The sequence below is a fragment of the Tachysurus fulvidraco genome, chromosome 18 (assembly GCF_022655615.1).
Source record: "Tachysurus fulvidraco isolate hzauxx_2018 chromosome 18, HZAU_PFXX_2.0, whole genome shotgun sequence".
NCBI lineage: Eukaryota > Metazoa > Chordata > Actinopteri > Siluriformes > Bagridae > Tachysurus > Tachysurus fulvidraco.
The window spans coordinates 5,308,145-5,329,130 of NC_062535.1; the positions used below are offsets into that span (position 1 = coordinate 5,308,145).

A 20,986-nucleotide genomic window follows, 5' to 3' on the forward strand; every position below is an offset into this window, starting at 1 on the left:
AGAAGATTTAAGACTTGATTGTCAATTAGGGCTTTGAAAAGAGGAAGTGAAAAAGCGAGTGCTGTTAAAAAAATAAAAATGGACAAATGGCTGCAGGCTTCAGGCACAAAATGGAAAAATGAAATAACAGCAAATGCAATTAACGTTGAGAGGTCAGAGAGACTCGGGAGATTTAATAATGGGGAAAGAACACATTAGGCTCAATAGCAATGTGTCTCCTCCATCTTCAGAGATAAAAAAAAAAATGTAGAGCAAACAGCCAACTTCATAATGTCTGCCCTGGACAGCTTTTATCAGGTACGGTAATGTGTTTGTCATCAGGACTTGCCATGAATAACAGAATTCATCAGTTGGAATTTGGAAAAGACTGTAAGTAAAGGTTATGAAAAACATTTGTGTAGTTTACTGCACACCTAATATATGAGAAAAATAACCTTTAATGTAACCTTTAAAGAAAGAAAAAGTGAATCTGGCTTTCACTGACGTCAGCTTAATCTACTTCAATAGAAATACAAATACATATATGAAGCAAACTCTTTTCAAATCTACTTACAAAGTACAGAATGCAGGGTAACTCCAAGTGAATGTAAAGTTAACTGAAGTTTAACTGAATAGGTTAAACTTTACTCTCAGAATTTGTAGTCAGTTAGATCTCATTATTTCCTAACCATGTTTTTTATCCTATCTTCACCGAAGGTGCCAAAAATTCTAAAGCTATTGTTTTCTACCACTAGCTAACCGGATCCACCCACTTTTCCATATTTCCTATGCCCATCAACCGAAATGTCTTTTCTAAACACCCCACTAATGATTCCTTTTCTGGACCAATCCCAGTACCCCCCCCCCCCCCACCTCTCTGCCTCTTTGTACACATTTTCTACAGCCCTTCTTGTTTCAGCCAATTTTTCTTGATCTTATTGCATTTATCCTAACCCTTCCTATTTGAGCCAAGCTACACCCTTTTTCCATTCCAGATAAATACTATTACCACTGAGTCCCTTCTCTCTTTTTTTAAACTACTCTTCCTTTTTATGAACCATGATGTTTTCTTTAGAGTTGTAGGTTATTAGTAGTAGAGCTCTCAGGTATCTCTTTCCAAAAACAACCAGCTAAATGGATTGGCTATGCTTAATTGCCCCTAGGGGTACATAAGTGTGTGAATGGTGCCAAGTAATGGACTGGTGTCTCTTTCGGGTCAATTCTTCTGCCTCGTGCTTAGTGTTAATGACTCTGGATCCACAACATTCAGGATAAAGTGGTTACTGATGATAAAGAAATGAATTTTCCCACAGAAACTCCGAGCTCCGAGCTGTCTGAGAAAGAAGACAAACAAAGTCGTTTTTTATTTGTAAATTCCGTGCACTGGCATGGAGCGAGTGAATCACAGACGTGCCGCAGGGGGGAAACCAGGACACATTTATTCTTTATTTTATTTTCAGAATTTTATACTCGTCAAAAGATCCAGCCTTCACCTCAGACTATCTCCGCTGAAAAGTTTCGTCTCATTGAGATGTGATCTGAGTTGCAGAGCGAGTAGGATGCTTTACCTTGAAATGGTTTCTGAAGTGGCTGTTAATATTAGTTCCACGTTATAACTAAGTTTAAAATGGAAATCACTGAAGCACTAAGGAGGCTGCCTACAGAGGCAACAATTTTCAGTTTATTTCTCATTTTATTAACAAACAGCATTGTTACAGCTAATTAGTAAGTGTGGTAATTAACAGTAATTAGGGAGTGTTGTGGGCGGAGTGAACAATAATCAGTGAGTGTGGTGTGTGGAGTGAAGAGTAATTATGGAATGTGGAGGACGGAGTGAACAGTTGTTAGGGAGTGTTGTGGGTGGAGTGAACAGTAATTAGGGAGTGTTGTGGGTGGAGTGAACAGTAATTAGGGAGTGTTGTGGGTGGAGTGAACAGTAATTAGGGAGTGTTGTAGGTGGAGTGAACAGTAATTAGGGAGTGTTGTGGGTGGAGTGAACAGATATTAGGGAGTGTTGTAGGTGGAGTGAACAGTAATTAGGGAGTGTTGTGGGTGGAGTGAACAGTAATTAGGGAGTGTTGTGGGTGGAGTGAACAGTAATTAGGGAGTGTTGTGGGTGGAGTGAACAGTAATTAGGGAGTGTTGTGGGTGGAGTGAACAGTAATTAGGGAGTGTTGTGGGTGGAGTGAACAGTAATTAGTGTGTGTTGTGGGTGGAGTGAACAGTAATTAGGGAGTGTTGTAGGTGGAGTGAACAGTAATTAGGGAGTGTTGTGGGTGGAGTGAACAGTAATTAGTGTGTGTTGTGGGTGGAGTGAACAGTAATTAGGGAGTGATGTGGGTGGAGTGAACAGTAATTAGGGAGTGTTGTGGGTGGAGTGAACAGTAATTAGGGAGTGTTGTGGGTGGAGTGAACAGATATTAGGGAGTGTTGTGGGTGGAGTGCAGTCAGGACTAATGATCAGGGTTTAATGGATGTTGACATCCCTGTAAAAGCTTCAAATGAGTAAAACCACAAAAACAACAAACCTTCACTAATTATGATGGAAAAGTTAATGAAGTGCCCTTTAGTGCTTTAGGGTTCAGTATTAGATATTGTGCCATAATGAAATTTAAGCTAATTAGTAATACGTACACACACACACACACACACACACACACACACACACACACTGACCAGTGTAGAGGTGTAGAGGACAGAAACACTCACGATGCATAATGTTGACCAATCAGAGGCTTTGCTTCTAGACAGTTGGAAGACAAACACACATTTCCATTTATTTTTTTTCTTTCTACTATTTCTCTCTGTTCATTCTTTCTTTTGTTCTTCGTTTCTTTATTCTTTTGTGTTTTTTCTCTCTTTTTTTCTGATTTGTCTCTCTCCCCCACCGAACTTTCATATCATAAAGACGACATTTTCAAATGTTAACTATATATATATATATTTATTTTACTTGAACCTGCTCATTTATTTATCTTTTGTGTTTGGCTCCTGCTGCTTCACTCTTTTTCGAGAAGGAAGTAAAACCAGGCCTCTAATCGAGGTGCTGTAATTTGCGACTATTTTTGAGCATCTGTAAGGTAAAAATGGGAGTGCGGGAGTAAGCGACGTATCCTGGAATGCTCAATGTTTAAAATGCCGCAGTAGGGTGTTACAGCGAGTTTAACCACAGGCATGCTGATTGAATGTTTCCTTTGAGTAAACACTCCATTTTTATTTATTTCCCAGAGGAAAGCCACAGCTGTCACATAGCTAGAAAAGAGATCAGGAACACTTTCCAAATGTGTAGCGTCGCCTATTCCTACACACTACAGCGGTGTGTACAGGTATGACAGAGAAGGGAGGATTAAAACCGTATCACCAAAAGATGCTGAGTTTAAAGGATATGGTTATATAAAGAGGAAAAAAATAGTTTTGGGAAGATCGCACCAGAATGAGAGTGAGACAATACGAGAGTGAGACACAAAGGGAAAAAGAGAGACAGGATGAAAGGGAGAGTGTCGGATAGTGTGATGGTGTGAAGGAAACACTTTATCTGTCTCCGCATCTCTGTCGGGGTTTGTACCTGTCAAATCCATCACCCGCTGTTGCACGCTCCATCACTCCATGGAGATAGAGAGGGAGAGAGAGAGAGAGAGAGACAGAGAGAGAGAGAGAGAGAAAAGGAGAGAGGAGGAGAGAGATGGACACATCTCGGATAACAAGGAAATCAGAGTGAATGTACACGTGGGAACAAGGGATGCTGAGATGCGAAAGATAAACAGTCAACTTCACTACACTGATTAAGGGATGGGACGACTCACTGGAACGATCTACGACAGAAATATCGCATGAATGATTCATGATGCAGATAAACATATGAATACAAAATGACAGGTTTCTGTGATGTAAAAAAACAACAACAACAATTTATTTCAACCTGCATATTACATATATATAATCTGAATAGTTTTAGGGGAGAAAAATATACAATAACCTGGTTGTATATGTGTGTACATTCTTTTCATAATTGGCAATGTGGCAGTGTTCAGAATCAAACAGGTACTCAGTTAAAGATGAAAGAAAGAAAGAAAGAAAGAAAGAAAGAAAGAAAGAAAGAAAGAAAGAAAGAAAGAAAGAAAGAAAACACAATTGAGTAGTGAAATGAGTAAAAATCTAAAAAGTCATAGTGGGCATGTGTGTGTGTGTGTGTGTGTGTGTGTGTGTGTGTGTGTGTGTGTGTGTGTGTGTGTGTGTGTTTTTCTGTGCATCCTTTACACGGATATGTTTATCCAGTTCCCTTTTTTCTCCTCTAACGTGCTTTAGCCGCTGCGTCCCCGGTTCCTGCGCTCGCGCTCCTGTTTGTGTGTATTTTTACCCGCTTCTTCACAAGGACAGGAAATATCAGTGAGCTCGCACTGGGCTCCCAGCCGCCTCGGGTTTCTGCTCCACATCAAAACCGCGCGATTAAAAAGAAATGAGTCACTAAAATCAATGCAGATCACTTACACTGCGGTGACAACAGGCTCACTAACGGCAACGCGAGCTGAAAACTTAATTAGCCATGAAAATAAGCAGGAGAAAGAGAGAAAGAGATGCCTGACCTACACATATGTCCAGTATTTAATCATTAAACAAATTATCATGTTTCAAAATTCTATATCAGTTTATTGTGTAAGCGATAGGCATTTTTCTGCATGGACTTTTAGTTTGTAGTTAGCTTTGTAGAGCACTAGACTGCTAGTTTGGTTTCAGTTTTGGATGCTAGTCTTTTTGCTAATGCTATGCTCGAGTGTGGCTCGAGTGTACTATAATGCTAGTCTGTTTAAGTCTGATAATTATAATGAGACTTCATGTTTTAGCTCATTTACTAGCATGCTAGTTTGCAGGGGTTTAACAGGGCTGTCACGCATTGAGAGTGAGAGTCCCTCATTTGGGTCTTTTCTCCTGCTCTCCCACCACACATCGTATTTCTCACGCAGAAAAACTTACTATTTATCATATATTTAATATGCCACAGCGCCCAAAATGTATCTGTCCGCACCACAGTCTCTATGGAACCGGGCAGGAATCAAGCGCGTCTCCCCTGGAGTTCTTAGTCGAGCCTGACACTTATCAGCCAATAAAAAAAAAGAGGCTGCACAATAGCCAATGAGAAAATAGCACTATTGTATCTGGGTAAGATTTAACGCAACAACCAATGAAAAAAAAACATTAGAGAGGGTATTTTCGATGGTTGGTTTGAACAAAACCTCAACACGAAACAGCTTGTCTCTGGACGGGACATTGTCCTCAATCATGACCCTAAAAATGGCTGGGCTTGTGCCGAACTGTTTTAAATGGGAGCAACATTACAAATGATAAAGGAGTCACACACAAATTAATAAATGGAAATTGAACAAATACTTTGTATTTGGTTAAAATGTGGTCAGTGATCCTGGTGAAACACGTTTTTTTTTCCTTTTTCTTTTTTTTTATTGTCCCTCAAAGAGCCCTGGGTTTAATGATAAGGCATATCTTACAGCTCGATATCCTTCAGCTCAGAATTTCTCCTCAAAAACAAAACAAAACCTCTTGAGATGCATCTTCGGATGATGAAGTCTTAAAAACGTGTTGTAGCCTCTGTCTATAAAGCTTGTTGTGTTTTAGCCTCTTTTCTTATAACGCTAGTTTCTGTTTAAACCTTTTTATTATGATCTATTTAAATTTTTCTCCAATATTAAACTAGCTTGTGTTGTTCTCTGTTTATGTTCTCTGTTTACCATGAAGCTAGATTTTGTTTTAAAGTTACATGTACAGTCGTAAGCTCGTTTTTCCTCTTCACTTTCTCTCCTCAGAGCGATGGACAGGATTTAGGTGAAAGCTATCAAGGCGACATTCGTTATTTTAAAGTTCACACGTCCTCCATACACTCAGACAGCATTAAATCCTGAATCTAAACATAATCTCTGGCAATATTTTCACTGGAAAATGTCTCAGATAAGTCATGCACATGCTACTGCTTGTGGTATTTGATATTTTAAGACAATGTCCAGCGAGCTTGGCTGCTCTGAGCCACGTTCCAGCGTGAGCCCTCATCTTAAATTTTTTAAACACTCAATCTGTCAGTTGGGGATCTGTGACTTTATGGCCAAAGCTTTTCATTTTACTGAAATGGAAAGTCTTCACACGGCCAACTCACATTCACCGTGCTCACAATGTTCTCTACATTTTCACCAAAGAAAAAAAATTGTGAAGGTCACAAACTCTCTCAAGAGATTTTAGCAGGAGATGGAGGATGTAGATCACTCGTGACCCTTTCACAGCTTTCCCATTCTAAACTGATCTTTTTTACTTTCTTTTTTTTTAATGCATTACTTTACTGTACATTACATTCAGAAACACCCAAAACATCCAGCTTCTTAAACCCTAGGACAATAAAATAAGTCCTCATCACTGTGGGCCTGCTCGCTTCTTCTTTCCAACCTATCTTACTCCCTCCCTTCCTCTTTCGCTTTGTTGCTCCCTCACTTCCGCTTTTCCTCCCTTTCTCTCTTCTTTCCGTCCTACCTTTCTCCCTCCCTTCCTTCCTTCCTTCCTTCCTCCCTTTCTCCCTCACTTCCTCTCTTCATCCCTCTGCCCCACTTCCAATCCTTTCTTCCTTCCTTCCTTCCTTCCTTCCTTCCTTCCTTCCTTCCTTCAACTTTACTTTTAATTAACATTCAGACAGAAACACCCAGCTTTTTAAAGCCCTGAGAATAAAAGGGGGCCACAGTCATTTCCTTTCCTTTCCTTTCCTTTCCTTTCCTTTCCTTTCCTTTCCTTTGCATTTACATTTAAACAGAACTGAACAGATCTCTCTCTTTCTGATAAAGTTCACACGTCCTCAATACACGTGTTAAATCCTAAATCTAAACATAATCAGTTGCAATATTTTCACTGGAACATGACTCAGGTAAGTCATTCTTTACATTTCTTTTGATATTTTGGATGTGATGTGTGTAAAGAACGGGAAAAGCAGGACCGTATGTGTAACAGCCTCCTTGCATAAAAATGAAATACTTTCAAACACGAATGTGAAATTGTCTGAAGAAAAAGTCTCATTTTTTTCATTTTAGTTTGGTTTGTTTCTATGAGCTCTGAGTTGGAAATAAAAAGTAAATGAAAAAGCTGCATTAAAGTACATTATTAAGCACAGTAATAGATTCAGCCGTGCCGCTGGGATGCGGTGTGAGGTTCTTACGTTCTTTCGGCAGACTGTAATTGCTCCTGTGTGTCTTTTCACAAAACTGCAGTCTTATTGTGTGTTTCACTTAGTCTCAGTGTTGAACCAGAGCACTAAACATTTTAGTGTGAAGAGAAAAAAAAAACAATTTCTTTCTCAAAAATTTTTCTCAGTGTATTGTCAGTCAGATTTCTGAGCATAGCAGAAAGAGGACACATCGATGTCTCCTTGAGCTTGTTTCCTCCTTTCGGGGACAGAAAGCAATGCGGTGCAGCAATGATGTCACATAGCTGTTCATCATCCAAATGTAACACACACACACACACACACACACACACACACACACACACTGAAAATCTCATTATCGCAACAACAGATCAGTACACAGCTCCTGATATCGATCTCCATATCAGTGAGACGAGTGTGTAAACTGTCCTGCGAGGTTTTAATTACTTTGCGGTCCAATGGCGTGGATTGATGATGTCACACCGTATTTTATTTTATTGTGCTCTTAAAAGCGCATGAGGTTTATAGCGCGAGACGGGTTCGCCGCATTAACCTGCTATAACGAGCGGATATTCTCGTGCTCATTATATTTCCACTGGCTTTCGTTGGCTCGGAGATGTTTAAAGGTGCATTAGGTGAGATTAAAGTGTCAATAAAATGACTGACAGGAGGCAAGATCAAACCCAATCAGGTTTCTAAACAGGTTTTTCTCAACCACTTCATTTCTCTGGGTCATTCGTTAAGTCATGCTTTAGAATATGTTGTTCTCGTGACAGCAAATTAGCCTACGACACCAGACCATGTCTCACAGCTATATTTCAGTCCTGTTCTACTTTTCATTTGATGCCATTGAAGGTTCACCGTATCAGAATGTCGTTTGGTTTGGCTAACTAGATGTTATAGCGTATCGAAGTTGAAACCTATTCAGATGCTGATTTCAATTCAATTCGGTTTGAATTGTGCAGTGCTTTTCACAACAGACATTGTCACAGTGCAACTTTACAGAAATACATAAATTCAGGAGATAAATATTTAATGTCTGAATTCATCCCTAAGCAGCAAGCCAGACGAAACGGTGGGGAGGAAAAAAAATCCCAGAGATAATATGAGGAGAAACCTTGAGCCTCAGAAGGGAAGTCATCGTCATCTTATAGGGTGATTTAAATCATTTCCTGTCTATAACTGTTAAATAGAGGAGCCTCTTGGAACGCTGCTCGACCAATCAAATTAGTGAACCGAGTCTAACTACTGTGTCATCAACATATATATATATATTTTAATAGTTTATTTTTAGTGTTAAATGTAGGGTCTCCAATGTCGACATTTGAAATCACCAAAATAAACACGCCCCAACCCAAATGGGACCCACCCCTGTATTTATAGCTCCGCCCACATATACATACGTAAACCAGGCAAATAATGGAAAGAAATGTGTCTTTATCATAGCTGAAGGGAAGAACAATACGCTGTTACTACACAAAACGCGGTTTTAGCTGCCTCGCTACAATAATACGATAGAAAAGAGGTGTTATTTGTGTAGTAACAGCGTTTAGCTCAGGAGTTATTGACTCGGGAAACTCCAATCTGTGAATATGTGGCCAACTTCCTGCTCCTTCAGTTCTCTCCAGCGCTGGAAAGCTGATCCTATATTAACACGTCCTACTTCTTGTCCTTATCGTAAGTCTTTCTTCACTTTCTTTCTTTGTTTTTATCCTCCATGTCAATGTTAAAACCGCTTTCTGCTAATGTCACACATGTGCATTGACAAGCCCCGCCCCTTTCTGCTCATTGGCTACACGTTTGTCTTGAATTTTGTTTTTGATTTTTTTATTATTCGGCCCGACTCAGTTTTCTGAAGCATTTCTCAAAAATCAGAGACCCTGCCTTTAATGTTGTGGAACATCCAAGAGACAAGTTATTGTTTTCACATATGCTTTAGCTGCAACATCCTTCCTTCACCAGATTTCTCTCTCTCTCTCTCTCTCTCTCTCTCTCTCTCTCTCTCTCTCTCTCTCCACAGGAACTGGAACGGTGCCTCAATTCTGGAAAACTATGCAAAGCACCGTGATGGTAACAAAGTGCAGACACTGGAGACATGAGAGAAAATGTTGGCAATTATGTGTTTTACTTGTTAAACACTGTCGCATTTATTTCGAAATCCCTTTAGTGTTATTCTCAGTACAAGTGCCTGCCTGTGAGCTGTTACTACAGAAACGCTATATGTATTAAAGAAGAGTTAATGGATTTACTAATACCCTGTCGATCAAGCTGTACTATTTTCTTACTCAGTAGTGTGTGATTACAGATGTGAGGTGAGCACTCATGTGCGTCACCTACACAAAGCGTAGCAACATCAGAAGCCTCCGTAAGAGCCGCTCCACCATTACGACATGATTGCGCTGTTCTGTGTATTTTAAGGGACAAGGTTGAAGAAAAGAGGAGTGTGTTTATTACTCTTATTACTCTGTAACTGTTACTCCTCACACTGATGCGCTGCCTTCTGCTTCTTCTGGTTCTTTTCTTTTGCTTCTAATTATTTCTTTTTTTAAAGAGTTTACCCTGAAATGCAAAACGATTTCTTTCTTTCTTTCTTTCTTTCTTTCTTTCTTTCTTTCTTTCTTTCTTTCTTTCTTTCTTTCTTTCTTTCTGTCTGTCTTTCTTTCTACTGCTAATTACTTTCTCTTATTTTTAACTTATTCGTAAGTTTTTTTTTATCTATTATTTTTATTTCATATGTTGAGTTCATACTGTATATCTTCACTCCACAATTTTCTTTTTATTCCCTCTTTTTCTTTCTAGTTGTTCCTTGGTTGTGTTTCTATCACATAGTGATAACCATCTGTGGTACCATTTATGTAGCAAATGAGGTCATTCTCACTCTTAACATATAGCAGCCACGGTAAAAGCATTCCGGTTACCATGACAACCTGCCTGCGGCCGTGTCCCAAACCACTGCACTACCGCAGCAAATAGTTAAGTTAAAATAGCACACCATGCACAGGTGTAATTACCACAAGCGTACGACATACTTTCGACAAGCTATTTAGCACAGAGGTATGGCGGATTGGGACACAGCCCACAGAGAGACGGCCACATTAAGCCTCCGGCCGCGCAATTTTAAAAAAGTGGACGAAGAAATTAACGAGTTTATTAATTTAGTGTTGGCCTCGAGATAGGAGAAAGTAGCCGAACCACCCCACACACAGTGCCTTCTCTGCACGGCCTTGTCCAATGTACAGGAGCGCTGATGATCTTTCATCGTAGTTTATTATTAGCCAGTGAATTTTGAATGTCAGAGATGTGACCCCTGTTCTGGGATTGGGATGTGACAGGAAATGCTTCATTTCCATCCTGCGTGGATAATTTTCCTACAGCATTAGAGCATTCGATCATCATCCACTTCACATTTCTGTGTGTGTGTGTGTGTGTGTGTGAAATACAGCCCATGACGGACTGCTGACTTTGTCTCGTTGACGCTGTTTGAAATGTCTTACAGAAGAGCAACCGAAGAAAACACACTTTGTCATTTACGCTTCTCAGTTTCCTGATGGCTCCACTTTAATGGAGTAGGAGTAATTTCCGCAGAGACGCTTTCAGAACCAGCAGCTTTCTGTTTTCCGGCACAGAAATCAATGATCATTTCCGCTGGATTAGACCCACACACTTGGGTTTGTCGTTGTATAACGCAAAGAGATAACAAGACATGGGCACGCCTTCCACGGGTTTGGCCCCAAACCACACAGTACACAATAGTAGTAAATTCCAGTTAAAAATGATTTCATTTGAAAACAAAGAATCTAAATTGAAATAAATTAAATAATAAGAATCTGAATTAAATAACAGTCAACAGTTCTGACATTTTATTAATATGAATAGTATTAGGAAATTTATTTATTAGTACCTAATATTTAATGGTCTATCTTGTATTTTTGACTGTGTAAATCCTGCATGGTCTGTGTGTGTGTGTGTGTGTGTGTGTGTGTGTGTGTGTGTGTGTGTGTGTGTGTGTGCGGGGGTGGTGGTGGGGGTGTGACAAGCTAACAGGAAAAGTTTAACATGCACGCTAAAATGAAACTCTGTAATTCTCTTGTGTACACCGAGCAGACGAGGGTCTCCATATTGGCTGAAGTCTCGGCACTAACCGAACAGACAGACAGACTGCTGTTCCATTAGGCCGCTCCCAAAATTATCCCACGCAACACACGCACACACACATACACTCACACACACAAATGCACACACACACAAGCAAAAAGGATGAAATCGGAACGTGACCTGATCAATAAGGCCTTATCAACAGATCCTGAAGCTAAATGTCACGATTGGCTTTTAGGAACGACATCACACACACACACACACACACACACACACACACACACACACACACACACACACACATAAATATTCAAAAGACAAACGGATTCTCGGCGGCGGCGTGACCAAGCCACGTCGAGGTCGATGGCTTTTTGTGAACGAGAGACACACTGATTGAAAATCGATAGCGAGGAAAATGAAAAATCTGCTGAAATGTCACGGAACAAAGGAGACAAAAAAAACCCAGACGCGTGTAAGAGAAAAGTGTTAACACGCCTCAGTGTTTTAGCATGAGATGACACACGGTCAAACATCTTGCAGAGAATTCAGCCAATACCTCCTGTGATAGACGGAGACGTGTGCTTAGCGGGCGTGCTTCAAAATAATCACTAATCCCTGACGACAAAATTCTCTTTTCATCAAGGAGGAGATCATTTTCCTGTTAAGTCTTTCCAACTAAGAAAGGTTTGTCTTGTAATGAAGATTATGTTTAAATTTAATAAACAGTCATGGTTAAATTCAGCAAGCTAACAAACACAAGATGCATTAGATAGTGTGCAGATTTCACTGAAGAAGATTATTCTGTTTATGTCTGTGTGAAAATGCTTAATTATAGACTTTTATATTGAAAGGATGTGAAATCAGTTCGCAACAAACATCCTGATGTTAACATGGATGACCTTTAACTCGGTCTGCTCCATCTAGCTGATATTGATAAGAGAGAGAGAGAGAGAGAGAGAGAGAGAGAGAGAGAGAGAGAGAGAGAGAGAGAATGAATGCGTGATTGTACCGATGAAGACGTTCCACTCTGGGTCCAGGTCAGCCTGATTAGCGAGGCAGCCCTTCATGACGTTCTGACAGTAACTACTGCACGGCTTCAGGTCCACAAACCCGCCGCAGTACGGACAATACAGCATCCGTGTCAGAGCCTTACTGCAGCCCGGGGACACGTTCACCTGGAAACAGGAAATGGACATCAGGTTAGAGGAAGACATTTTATAAGATTAGACATTCACACTTCAGGTTGTTGCTATACAGGGTTGTGCGATTAGTCTAGTCTCTAGTGTGTGTGCGTGTGTGTGTGTGTGTGTGTGTGTGTGTGTGTGTGTGTGTGTGTGTGGTATAAATGAATTTATCTTCTCATTTAGTGGAACTGTTTAAAAAGCACTTAGAACAACAAATGGAACAACACAGATGCATGAAACTAACCAATCAGAGGATTTCCACCCTCTCCCTAATCCCGCCCCCAAAACACAGCCCGTCTGTTACAAACCCTGTTACATTTAATGTCTGTCTGTTACAGACTGTTACATTCTAAGTCACAGCCACCCGTCCTACAGCGCGGGCTCTGTTTCATACTCTGACGTACTGAAGTGTGCACCACAGGAAGTAACAGTTTGAATATTGATTTGAAAAGAAGAATCCAGAAGTCTCTTCATTAGCGCTGGTTTAACGTGTTAGCACACTCTTCTCCTGAGCTCACTCTAATTTACACTGTGGGTGTTTGTTTGTTTGTTTGTTTGTACAGTATTTGTCCTTCCTGTCATGGTTGCTCGTTCACTCGTTTACCCGCCACACGTCGCGCTACACGTGTTAGCCGTCACTGTGTAATTGAAAGTACAAGAAGCGGAGCGTGTTAGTTGCAGCACACCTCGGTGCGCTAAGATAAACACATCCTGTCCCCGTCTGTCTGATCTCACATCATATCACATCACATCTCTCTCTCTCTCTCACTCTCTCTCTCTCTCTCTCTCTCTCTCTCTCTCTGTCTTTCTCCTTCTGTTTTTTGCTCTTGTTTTTGTCTTGTTTTAGAGCTTCAGGTCTGTTTTATAGCTAACTGTCTCTCTCTGCTACTCTCTCACTCATCACTCATTTCTCTTTCTCTCTCTGTATCTGTATCTGTCTTTCTGGAGGGACAAGAAATCCTGACATTTTCATGCTTTATTACATTTGTTGAAACCCTAATGTGACACACTTGAGGAGTTATGGTGTACTACACACACAATGCCCTCAGCTTGTGCTGTATACGGTCAAATGTTCAGTTTATCAGTGTTTACAGTGTGAAGAACTTATGGCTTTAACTCTTTAAAAAAGAAAGAAAGAAAGAAAGAAAGAAAGAAAGAAAGAAAGAAAGAAAGAAAGAAAGAAAGAAAGAAAATATATATTTCTAATGATTCACTGCACTGACATGGCCACCTCACACTGATTTACCTCTACATCCTCTACATCTTTTACCTCACTGAATTAACTTATCTGTTGTACAAAACTGACCAATCAGAGAAGCCCTCCCACAAGTACACACACAGAGAGGCGGTGCTTGCTAAGTGATATTACAGCACAATGTAGGTCATATTGATTCTTTGTATTATTTTTTCTAACACCTCTGAGGTAAATCAGAGGTAAAGCACTCCAACACTTCTGCTGTTAGCAATACTGTTAGCCTCAGTTATTACCTAGCTTGTGTTTGCTTTATTTTACTTTCCTGTTCTTTTTCTTTATTTCAAACTTGCCTCTTAACTATTTTATCACAACTTTAACTAGCTTAGCTTGCTTAATGAAGGATTTGACTATTAGCACTTTAATAGTTGGCTAGCTTACTCTAAACTTAAACAGAGATTTAAATTTACAGAGGTTCAGTTTACCTAGCATCTGCTAACTATAAGTCGAGTTTATTTTGATTTCTTATGTGTTGTGATGGCCAAGCTGACCACCTCTACTTACAAAACAAGCCACTTTCAAAACCGATTCTGTTAATGCTAGCCTAAGCGTCGCTAATATCCCTAACTGTTCCCATCTTCCAAAGTGAAGCTGATGGAAGGATTGCAAAAGAAATGCACTGATGATTGTGATCATAAATATTTACACATTGTTAGATAGATTTTTTGTTTAGTTTGGCTTACAAAAACAGCAAGGGTTTCTTGATAATGTGCAGACTTCAATCCTTACTAATGTGACGCTGCAGGCACAAAGTCAAATACCTCTGAGTTAAATAGATGGACTCAAATCCTCTGTCGGTGTGACACTCTAGCTCCAACCAGGCACAGTAATCCGTAATCACACACACACACACACACACACACACACACACACACACACACACACACACACACACACACTTGTGAGATTTGGTGCTGTTTGGCTGTGATATGATCAGCGTAGTGAGGATAAACCCTGCTGAGAGTGAGGATGAGCTTAGAAACTCATTCATTCTCTCCTGTTTAATATTCATGCACAATTTATATTATTGAATTTAATGTGTGTGTATGTGTGTATGGGTGTGTGTGTGTGTGGGTGGGTGGGTGTTCGTGTGTGTGATATTTCCGAGATTAACAGTTCAAGCCGAGTCTGTGAATGAATGTCACGGTGTATGAATTTAGGTCACAGAATAAGATCTTGAAAACAGTGTCCCAAATCACATCTCATTTACTATGCAGTGCCGACAAAGTCAGCAGGATGTGCAGGATGGTCCACTTCCATGGTGAAGTGATGATGGTGTTTATGTGGACTATATAGTAAGCAGCTTGCATGTGGCTTGGGACACACCCATATTGGACTGATGGAAGTGAATATAGTGAACAGGTTGTGTGGTTTGGAACACGTCCATAGTGGACTGACATTAGTTTTTAGGCATTCTATATAGTGAGTAGGCTTTGTCATTTGGAACACATCCAACACTGACCAAGGTTGGTATTTAGACAGGCTATGTAGTAAAAATGACTGAGGTTTTGGACACAGCCTGAGTAGACTGATAATGGTGTTGAATGCAGCGTGCACTATGCTAATCTGGTTGATATTCACTTTCATTACTTGTTAAAGCTTTGCTGCAAAAGAGAAGAAGCACATTTAGACACAGAACATGACCGAGTACATTTAGGGAATCGTTGACATTTAAGATGATGCGATTTGTGCTTTCTGCATGCTGTCCCACAATCCCCACAATCCCCTGTGAAGAAAAAAAAAGGAGCACACCCTACCCCTGAACAACCCCCACCCATACCTGCACCCCCACCAAACACAAACTAGTACACACTCCAAAATCTCATCTAAAGACGTTACTAGCCTTAAGCCAAGGCTTTAGCATTACACTCAGTGACCAGAAGTGGAAGCATGATAATGCTAATGCTAATGCTAAATGTTACATCAGAGAGGAAAGCACCAAACCATAATGATCCCCTCCTGAGTCACAGGTGTTGTGGCTGATCCCATTTTTTACCTGCATCTAAATTTGTTCCAGGAGTCAAATGACCTTTACCGGGTTAGCATTCTTACCATAAACACTGCCGACACGGCTAAGAGTGGAGTCAACCCGACTCAACAGTTATAACAACTGAATATCATACACTTTCTTCCTCAGCACACAGTTTGATTTCATACCACAACACACATCAGATGCAGGTAAAGGGCTGAAGGTGAAGTAATACTTCAGAAGTGATTCAAGAATAAAGGTTTTATTTCTCTAAAATAAGCTCAATGTGAAAACTAGTGAACTTATCAAAGAAACCGGTATAGAGAAGTAAAAAGGGACAGAAGAAGACAAAGAGAAAGAATGATGAATAACAAACCATTAAATGCAGACATCTTTTGCTATTTTTAAAACTGCTACAGAGACTAAACTACAGGCTATACAATATCAATACTTGTTAGCAACATTAGCATAGGATAAAATTTTTATTCAAATGGTTTCTTCCGGCTCTCCATCATTCTTCTTTTCAAAACTGTGTGTGTTAGTTATCAGCAGTGCGAGTGTGTGCTGAATACAGATCAGCGTGAGGAAGCGCTGTGTGTGTGTTTAAAGAGGCGTGTGTGTAATGGAGGAGTGGAGACGTGCGGCCGCTGCTCTTTCATTCAGACCTACAGTCTCTCTTTTCATCAGTCGCCTCAGAATGAAGTGCTAATTCTGTTGAACTCCATCTCTCTCTCTCTCTCTCTCTCTCTCTCTCTCTCTCTCTCTCTCTCTCATGGATGCATCTCATTCTGAGGTTAGAAAATCACAGTGTCCTTTGAAGAGTTGAATCTATTTCAGTAATTGACATCATCATTACTGTGAATCTGATTGGCTGAGAGCAGAAATGTCTAACAGGGACATTTTCCTTGCGGAATGAGAAGACCATCCATCCCCCACCCACCTACCCCCACCCTGTTGCGTAAAAACATTAGCAACGTTTGTTTCACTTTTAGCTTCTGCCTCATCCGATTCAGATTAGAAATCCTCATTTATAAACAAAATCTTCAGTCAGAATTTATTTCATTACTATTTTTTTCTATGTGCTAATGTTCTGAGAAAAATCCCCCATGTAGATCTTTTATTTCTGCAGTCTAAATGTTCTATATGTTTCTCAGAACATAAAATCCTTCGTATCATTATGATGGTTTAATAGAATCACCTCAGAAAAAAAAAGATGAATAGAAAGTCAAGTAAATAATACATAATTGTACAATGACATATAAATGAACGGATTATTGAACACGTCACTGTAACTAAGATTAATCAACTTGAAAACCTACTTTAAAAAAATAAATAAATAAACCAACCAATGTAGATTTTAATATTTCCTCAGAGATGTCTGATATTTCTTACTTTCTTTTTCCAGATCATATCATTTTCTTTTTTTGGTTGTGATGTGGTGTTTTGGGTAATCTGTATGGTGACCTAGATATTATTCTTTGACAGACAGATGAGACATAGAGAGAGAGAGAGAGAGAGAGAGAGAGAGAGAGAGAGAGAGAGAGAGAGAGAGAGAGAGAGAGAGAGAGAGAGAGATGTTTACAGGAACTTGTTTTCCTTCTCTGTGACAATTTTACTAGGCAGGTCGGCGGTGTAAATGGCGTTTCTGCATCTGTCTCTGCTGTGTGCACACACTGTTCCATATTTAGCACCGAGACCTGTTTCATCTCAGGACGATATTGTGTGTGTGTGTGTGTGTGTGTGTGTGTGTGTGTGTGCGCGCGCATGTGTGTGGCGACGCTGCTCGTGCATTTCCTGGCACTTGAAGCGATGTGATCCGGTGTCGCGTGGGTCAAACACCGATAGATGAGAAGGCATGCAGCGGCGTGTTTGATCCCTGAGACCCACCCGGTGTCATATTATCACCAGAGTAGGGGGAAGGGTATTGGCTACGTTCCAAATATCAGAAGCAATGGACCAAAGTGCATGTCAGAGAACAGAGTACACAGTAGTTCATCATATGTACACACTATTTAGCTTAATAGCTAATCTTGGATGCCTGTGGCTACATCACAAAGTGCCAAAACTACAAATTAGTACCAGAGATGGTAGGTTTATAGTTTGGTGGAAAATTAATTGCTGTGTCCCAAACCACCAAACTATTTTATTATGGATAATCTAGATTAATTATCATTTTATTGGCAAGTGGTTTTAATGCCACAATAATAAAACCTTCTAGGGAACCTGAACAATGGCAGTTAAATCTCAAACCGTTGTAAATAGTGTATACAAGTGACCAGTGATGACCTGCTGCATCAGCTATACTAAAACCAGTGTGTCCACAGGACTCAGTAAGTGTTATTAGAATCCGGGTTAGTTTACACAATAATGGACACCCTATTCACTTTATAGTCCACATAAACAGCTTGATCAGTCCAGACACACAGTCAGTCTGCTGTGGACATGTTCCCACCTCACTCACCTGCTTCATTACATAGTTTGTAAAATACCATCATCAGTCCAACATGGATGTGTCCCAAACCACACACCGTCTATTCAATATCCAACCCTCATAAACACTATCATCATTGTGTGTTTATCAATGCCTTCTTGGCCAATCAGAATAGAGCGTACAGGGCTGGAGAAACCCATCACTTGACATTAGCATGTTCTAGCTGATGATGAAATCTTCTTGTGCACTCAGACTGTTGGACCCCTGTTGCTTTTAAAGTCAATGATTTTTACAGACATACAAAAAAGAAAATGGGAATAGGGAAGAGAGAGACAGAGATAGAGAAAGAGAGAGAGAGAGAGAGAGAGAGAGAGAGAGAGAGAGAGAGAGAGAGAGAGAGAGAGAGAATGATATTTAAATAAGCAGATTGTCACTGCCTGTGGGCTTCCTAAAGCACTGACACTCACTATGTCTTCCATAAAATAATATCACACTAACACTGTTCCGACTTTACACTAAATTATTTCAGCTGTAGGATATATAGAGATTTTTTTTTCCAGAGCACCATAAATGACGCAATAAATTTTAACTATAATAATTGTCCAGCTCCTCTTCACTGGACTTGCCTATAGCTTTAAATGCAAGCAACTTTCGAATGTAGTCTGTTTTATATATTCCCCGCTTAGGGGTTCACAACTGATAACCTGGCTAGCAGGAACGTTCCTGACCAGAATACCAGCCATGTCCATGATACTCTCCTTCTCCGGGATACCAGCCTTTTTTATTCAAGATACCTTCCTTATGCATGTTGCCTTTCTTGTTCAGGGATAGCATCCTTGTCCCATATAAATTTCTTTTCCAAGATAATTTTCTTGTCCATAATGTCCAAGATGTCCTTCTATTTCAAGATAACACCTTTGTCAAAGATACTGTCTTTGTTCAGAGATATTATACATGTTCAGAGATTACTATAAGCACACTATACTTTTATACTTGTTCAGTGATACCATTCATGTTCTTTGTTGCCCAGGTATCATCCTTGTCCAAGATACCTTTTACGACTAAAATGCCATCCTTGTCCAAAACACCATGCTTCTCTGCGAGTGCATTTGAGGAACTCTTCGTCAGACAAGGTGGTCAGAAACAAAGCTGAATGAAACACATACTTCACATATCTTTGGCAACATAGTGTACCTTTTCCCCAGGATACCTTCCATATTCAAAATATTGTTCTTATTACAGATACCTTCCCAGATCTTATCATTGTCCAAGATACTGCTGTTATCTTGGACAATGCTACATACTTTTCTTGCCTAAGAAACCATCTTCTTCACTGATACTATCTCTGAACATTCTTGCTGTCTTGGATAAATCCTTGTACTTAGTGATTACCAGTTAAATGGCATATGTTGACATTGTTTAAGCAGCAAATACAGACAGAATCTGAAAGTGTGTTATTATGGGAGACATCATTAAATTAAACCTCCAATTGGCAGGAAGTGATGTCAAAGACAACAACAACAACAAAAAAAAAGAGTTCATTTCCATACTTTGAGTGTGACAGCAGCTAAACAAACATTTAATCCCCACAAATCATCACATTACTGTTCAGTACACTAAAGCTTTTAAGTGCACTACAGCATCACGAAGCACAAATCCTCCAAACGGGCTCATAATCCACCACACAGAGAGTCTTCAGTCTCAATGTGTCTGATTTAAAAGCAGGAGCTGGGTTTAATCCCACTGTAATTCCTCCACTAAAGCAAAGGCAGTGTCTTACTATCATTTACAACATTTATTTACTCTGTTTTGTCTGTAATGATAAGAAAGAAAGAAAGAAAGAAAGAAAGAAAGAAAGAAAGAAAGAAAGAAAGAAAGAAAGAATTTATAATTCAGTTAATAATGTTAGGAGTTAGTGCCTAAAGACTATTAAGTTGTCCTCATCACACAGGTGAAGGAATAACAACTCTAGGTTTTGAACTCTCAACATTCTGGTGTTCTAGCCCAAAGCCCGTTTAGCACCACAGAGTTCTCAAATTCACATATGCTACTAATCACTGCAGGACACTTCTCTAATGCTGTTATCAAAGCAAAATGAGCAAAATTTGTAATCTGTTTTGTGTGCTTGCTTAATGACATACACATCGGTTCTCCTGCTGTGTTCATCCTCTCGTGTGCAACACTAATATCGGACACTTTCAGGACGATGGAGCGCGATCGTGTGATTGATGGACACGGCGATGGTCTCGCACTACAATTATGGCCAATCTCATCTGTCAAAATCTCCTGCTGTGGCCATATTTCCTCACTGCGCTCATTTCACAATGCTTATTTTACAGCTCTGTGTGTTGAAATGATATTATCAAAGATCAAACTAAGCAGAAAAAATTGAGAAAATGCTCATTTTTTTAACCAATATTAATGTAACATTTATATATTTTCCTAATTAAGAACCCCTTAATTAAAAACTCTTTATTTTAGCCCCATTTTCTATTGAACCCACCAACAAGGTCAACACCACTCTGTCTGAACACTCCTGTTACTATAACCCTACCCCTCAGTCTAACACCAATGTCTGCCCCTCACTTTAACACCACTTTGAGTCTACTCTTATCCCCACCCTCACTCTAACCACAAGACCCTTCACTCTTCAACTCTAACTATACTATCATTCTAACCTCACATCCTGCTCTTACTCCCACCCTCAGTCTATCCATACCATTACTGTACCCCTTCACTCTTACCCATAACTCTACAACACACACTTACTATAATCATATACTCGCCGCACTCTAAACCCTGGGCTCACTGTAAGCCCTTCCCACTATTGAGACTTAGATGCACTTTATATGTATATGCTGCTTGTTTGTGTTTTGTCTTATGCAGT

The 20,986-nt window shown here is 39.9% G+C and overlaps 1 protein-coding gene across 2 annotated transcripts in view; it reads right to left on the reverse strand.

Annotated features, from left to right (window-relative positions):
* The window catches only part of gpc6a (glypican 6a), a 118,571-nt gene that overhangs the window by 18,104 nt on the left and 79,481 nt on the right, over positions 1-20,986 (reverse strand). For both annotated transcript variants that reach the window (XM_027156563.2, XM_027156564.2), the window contains exon 4: positions 12,273-12,438. In XM_027156563.2, the coding sequence (XP_027012364.1) occupies positions 12,273-12,438 (166 nt within the window). The remainder of the gene's footprint in view (positions 1-12,272; positions 12,439-20,986) is intronic.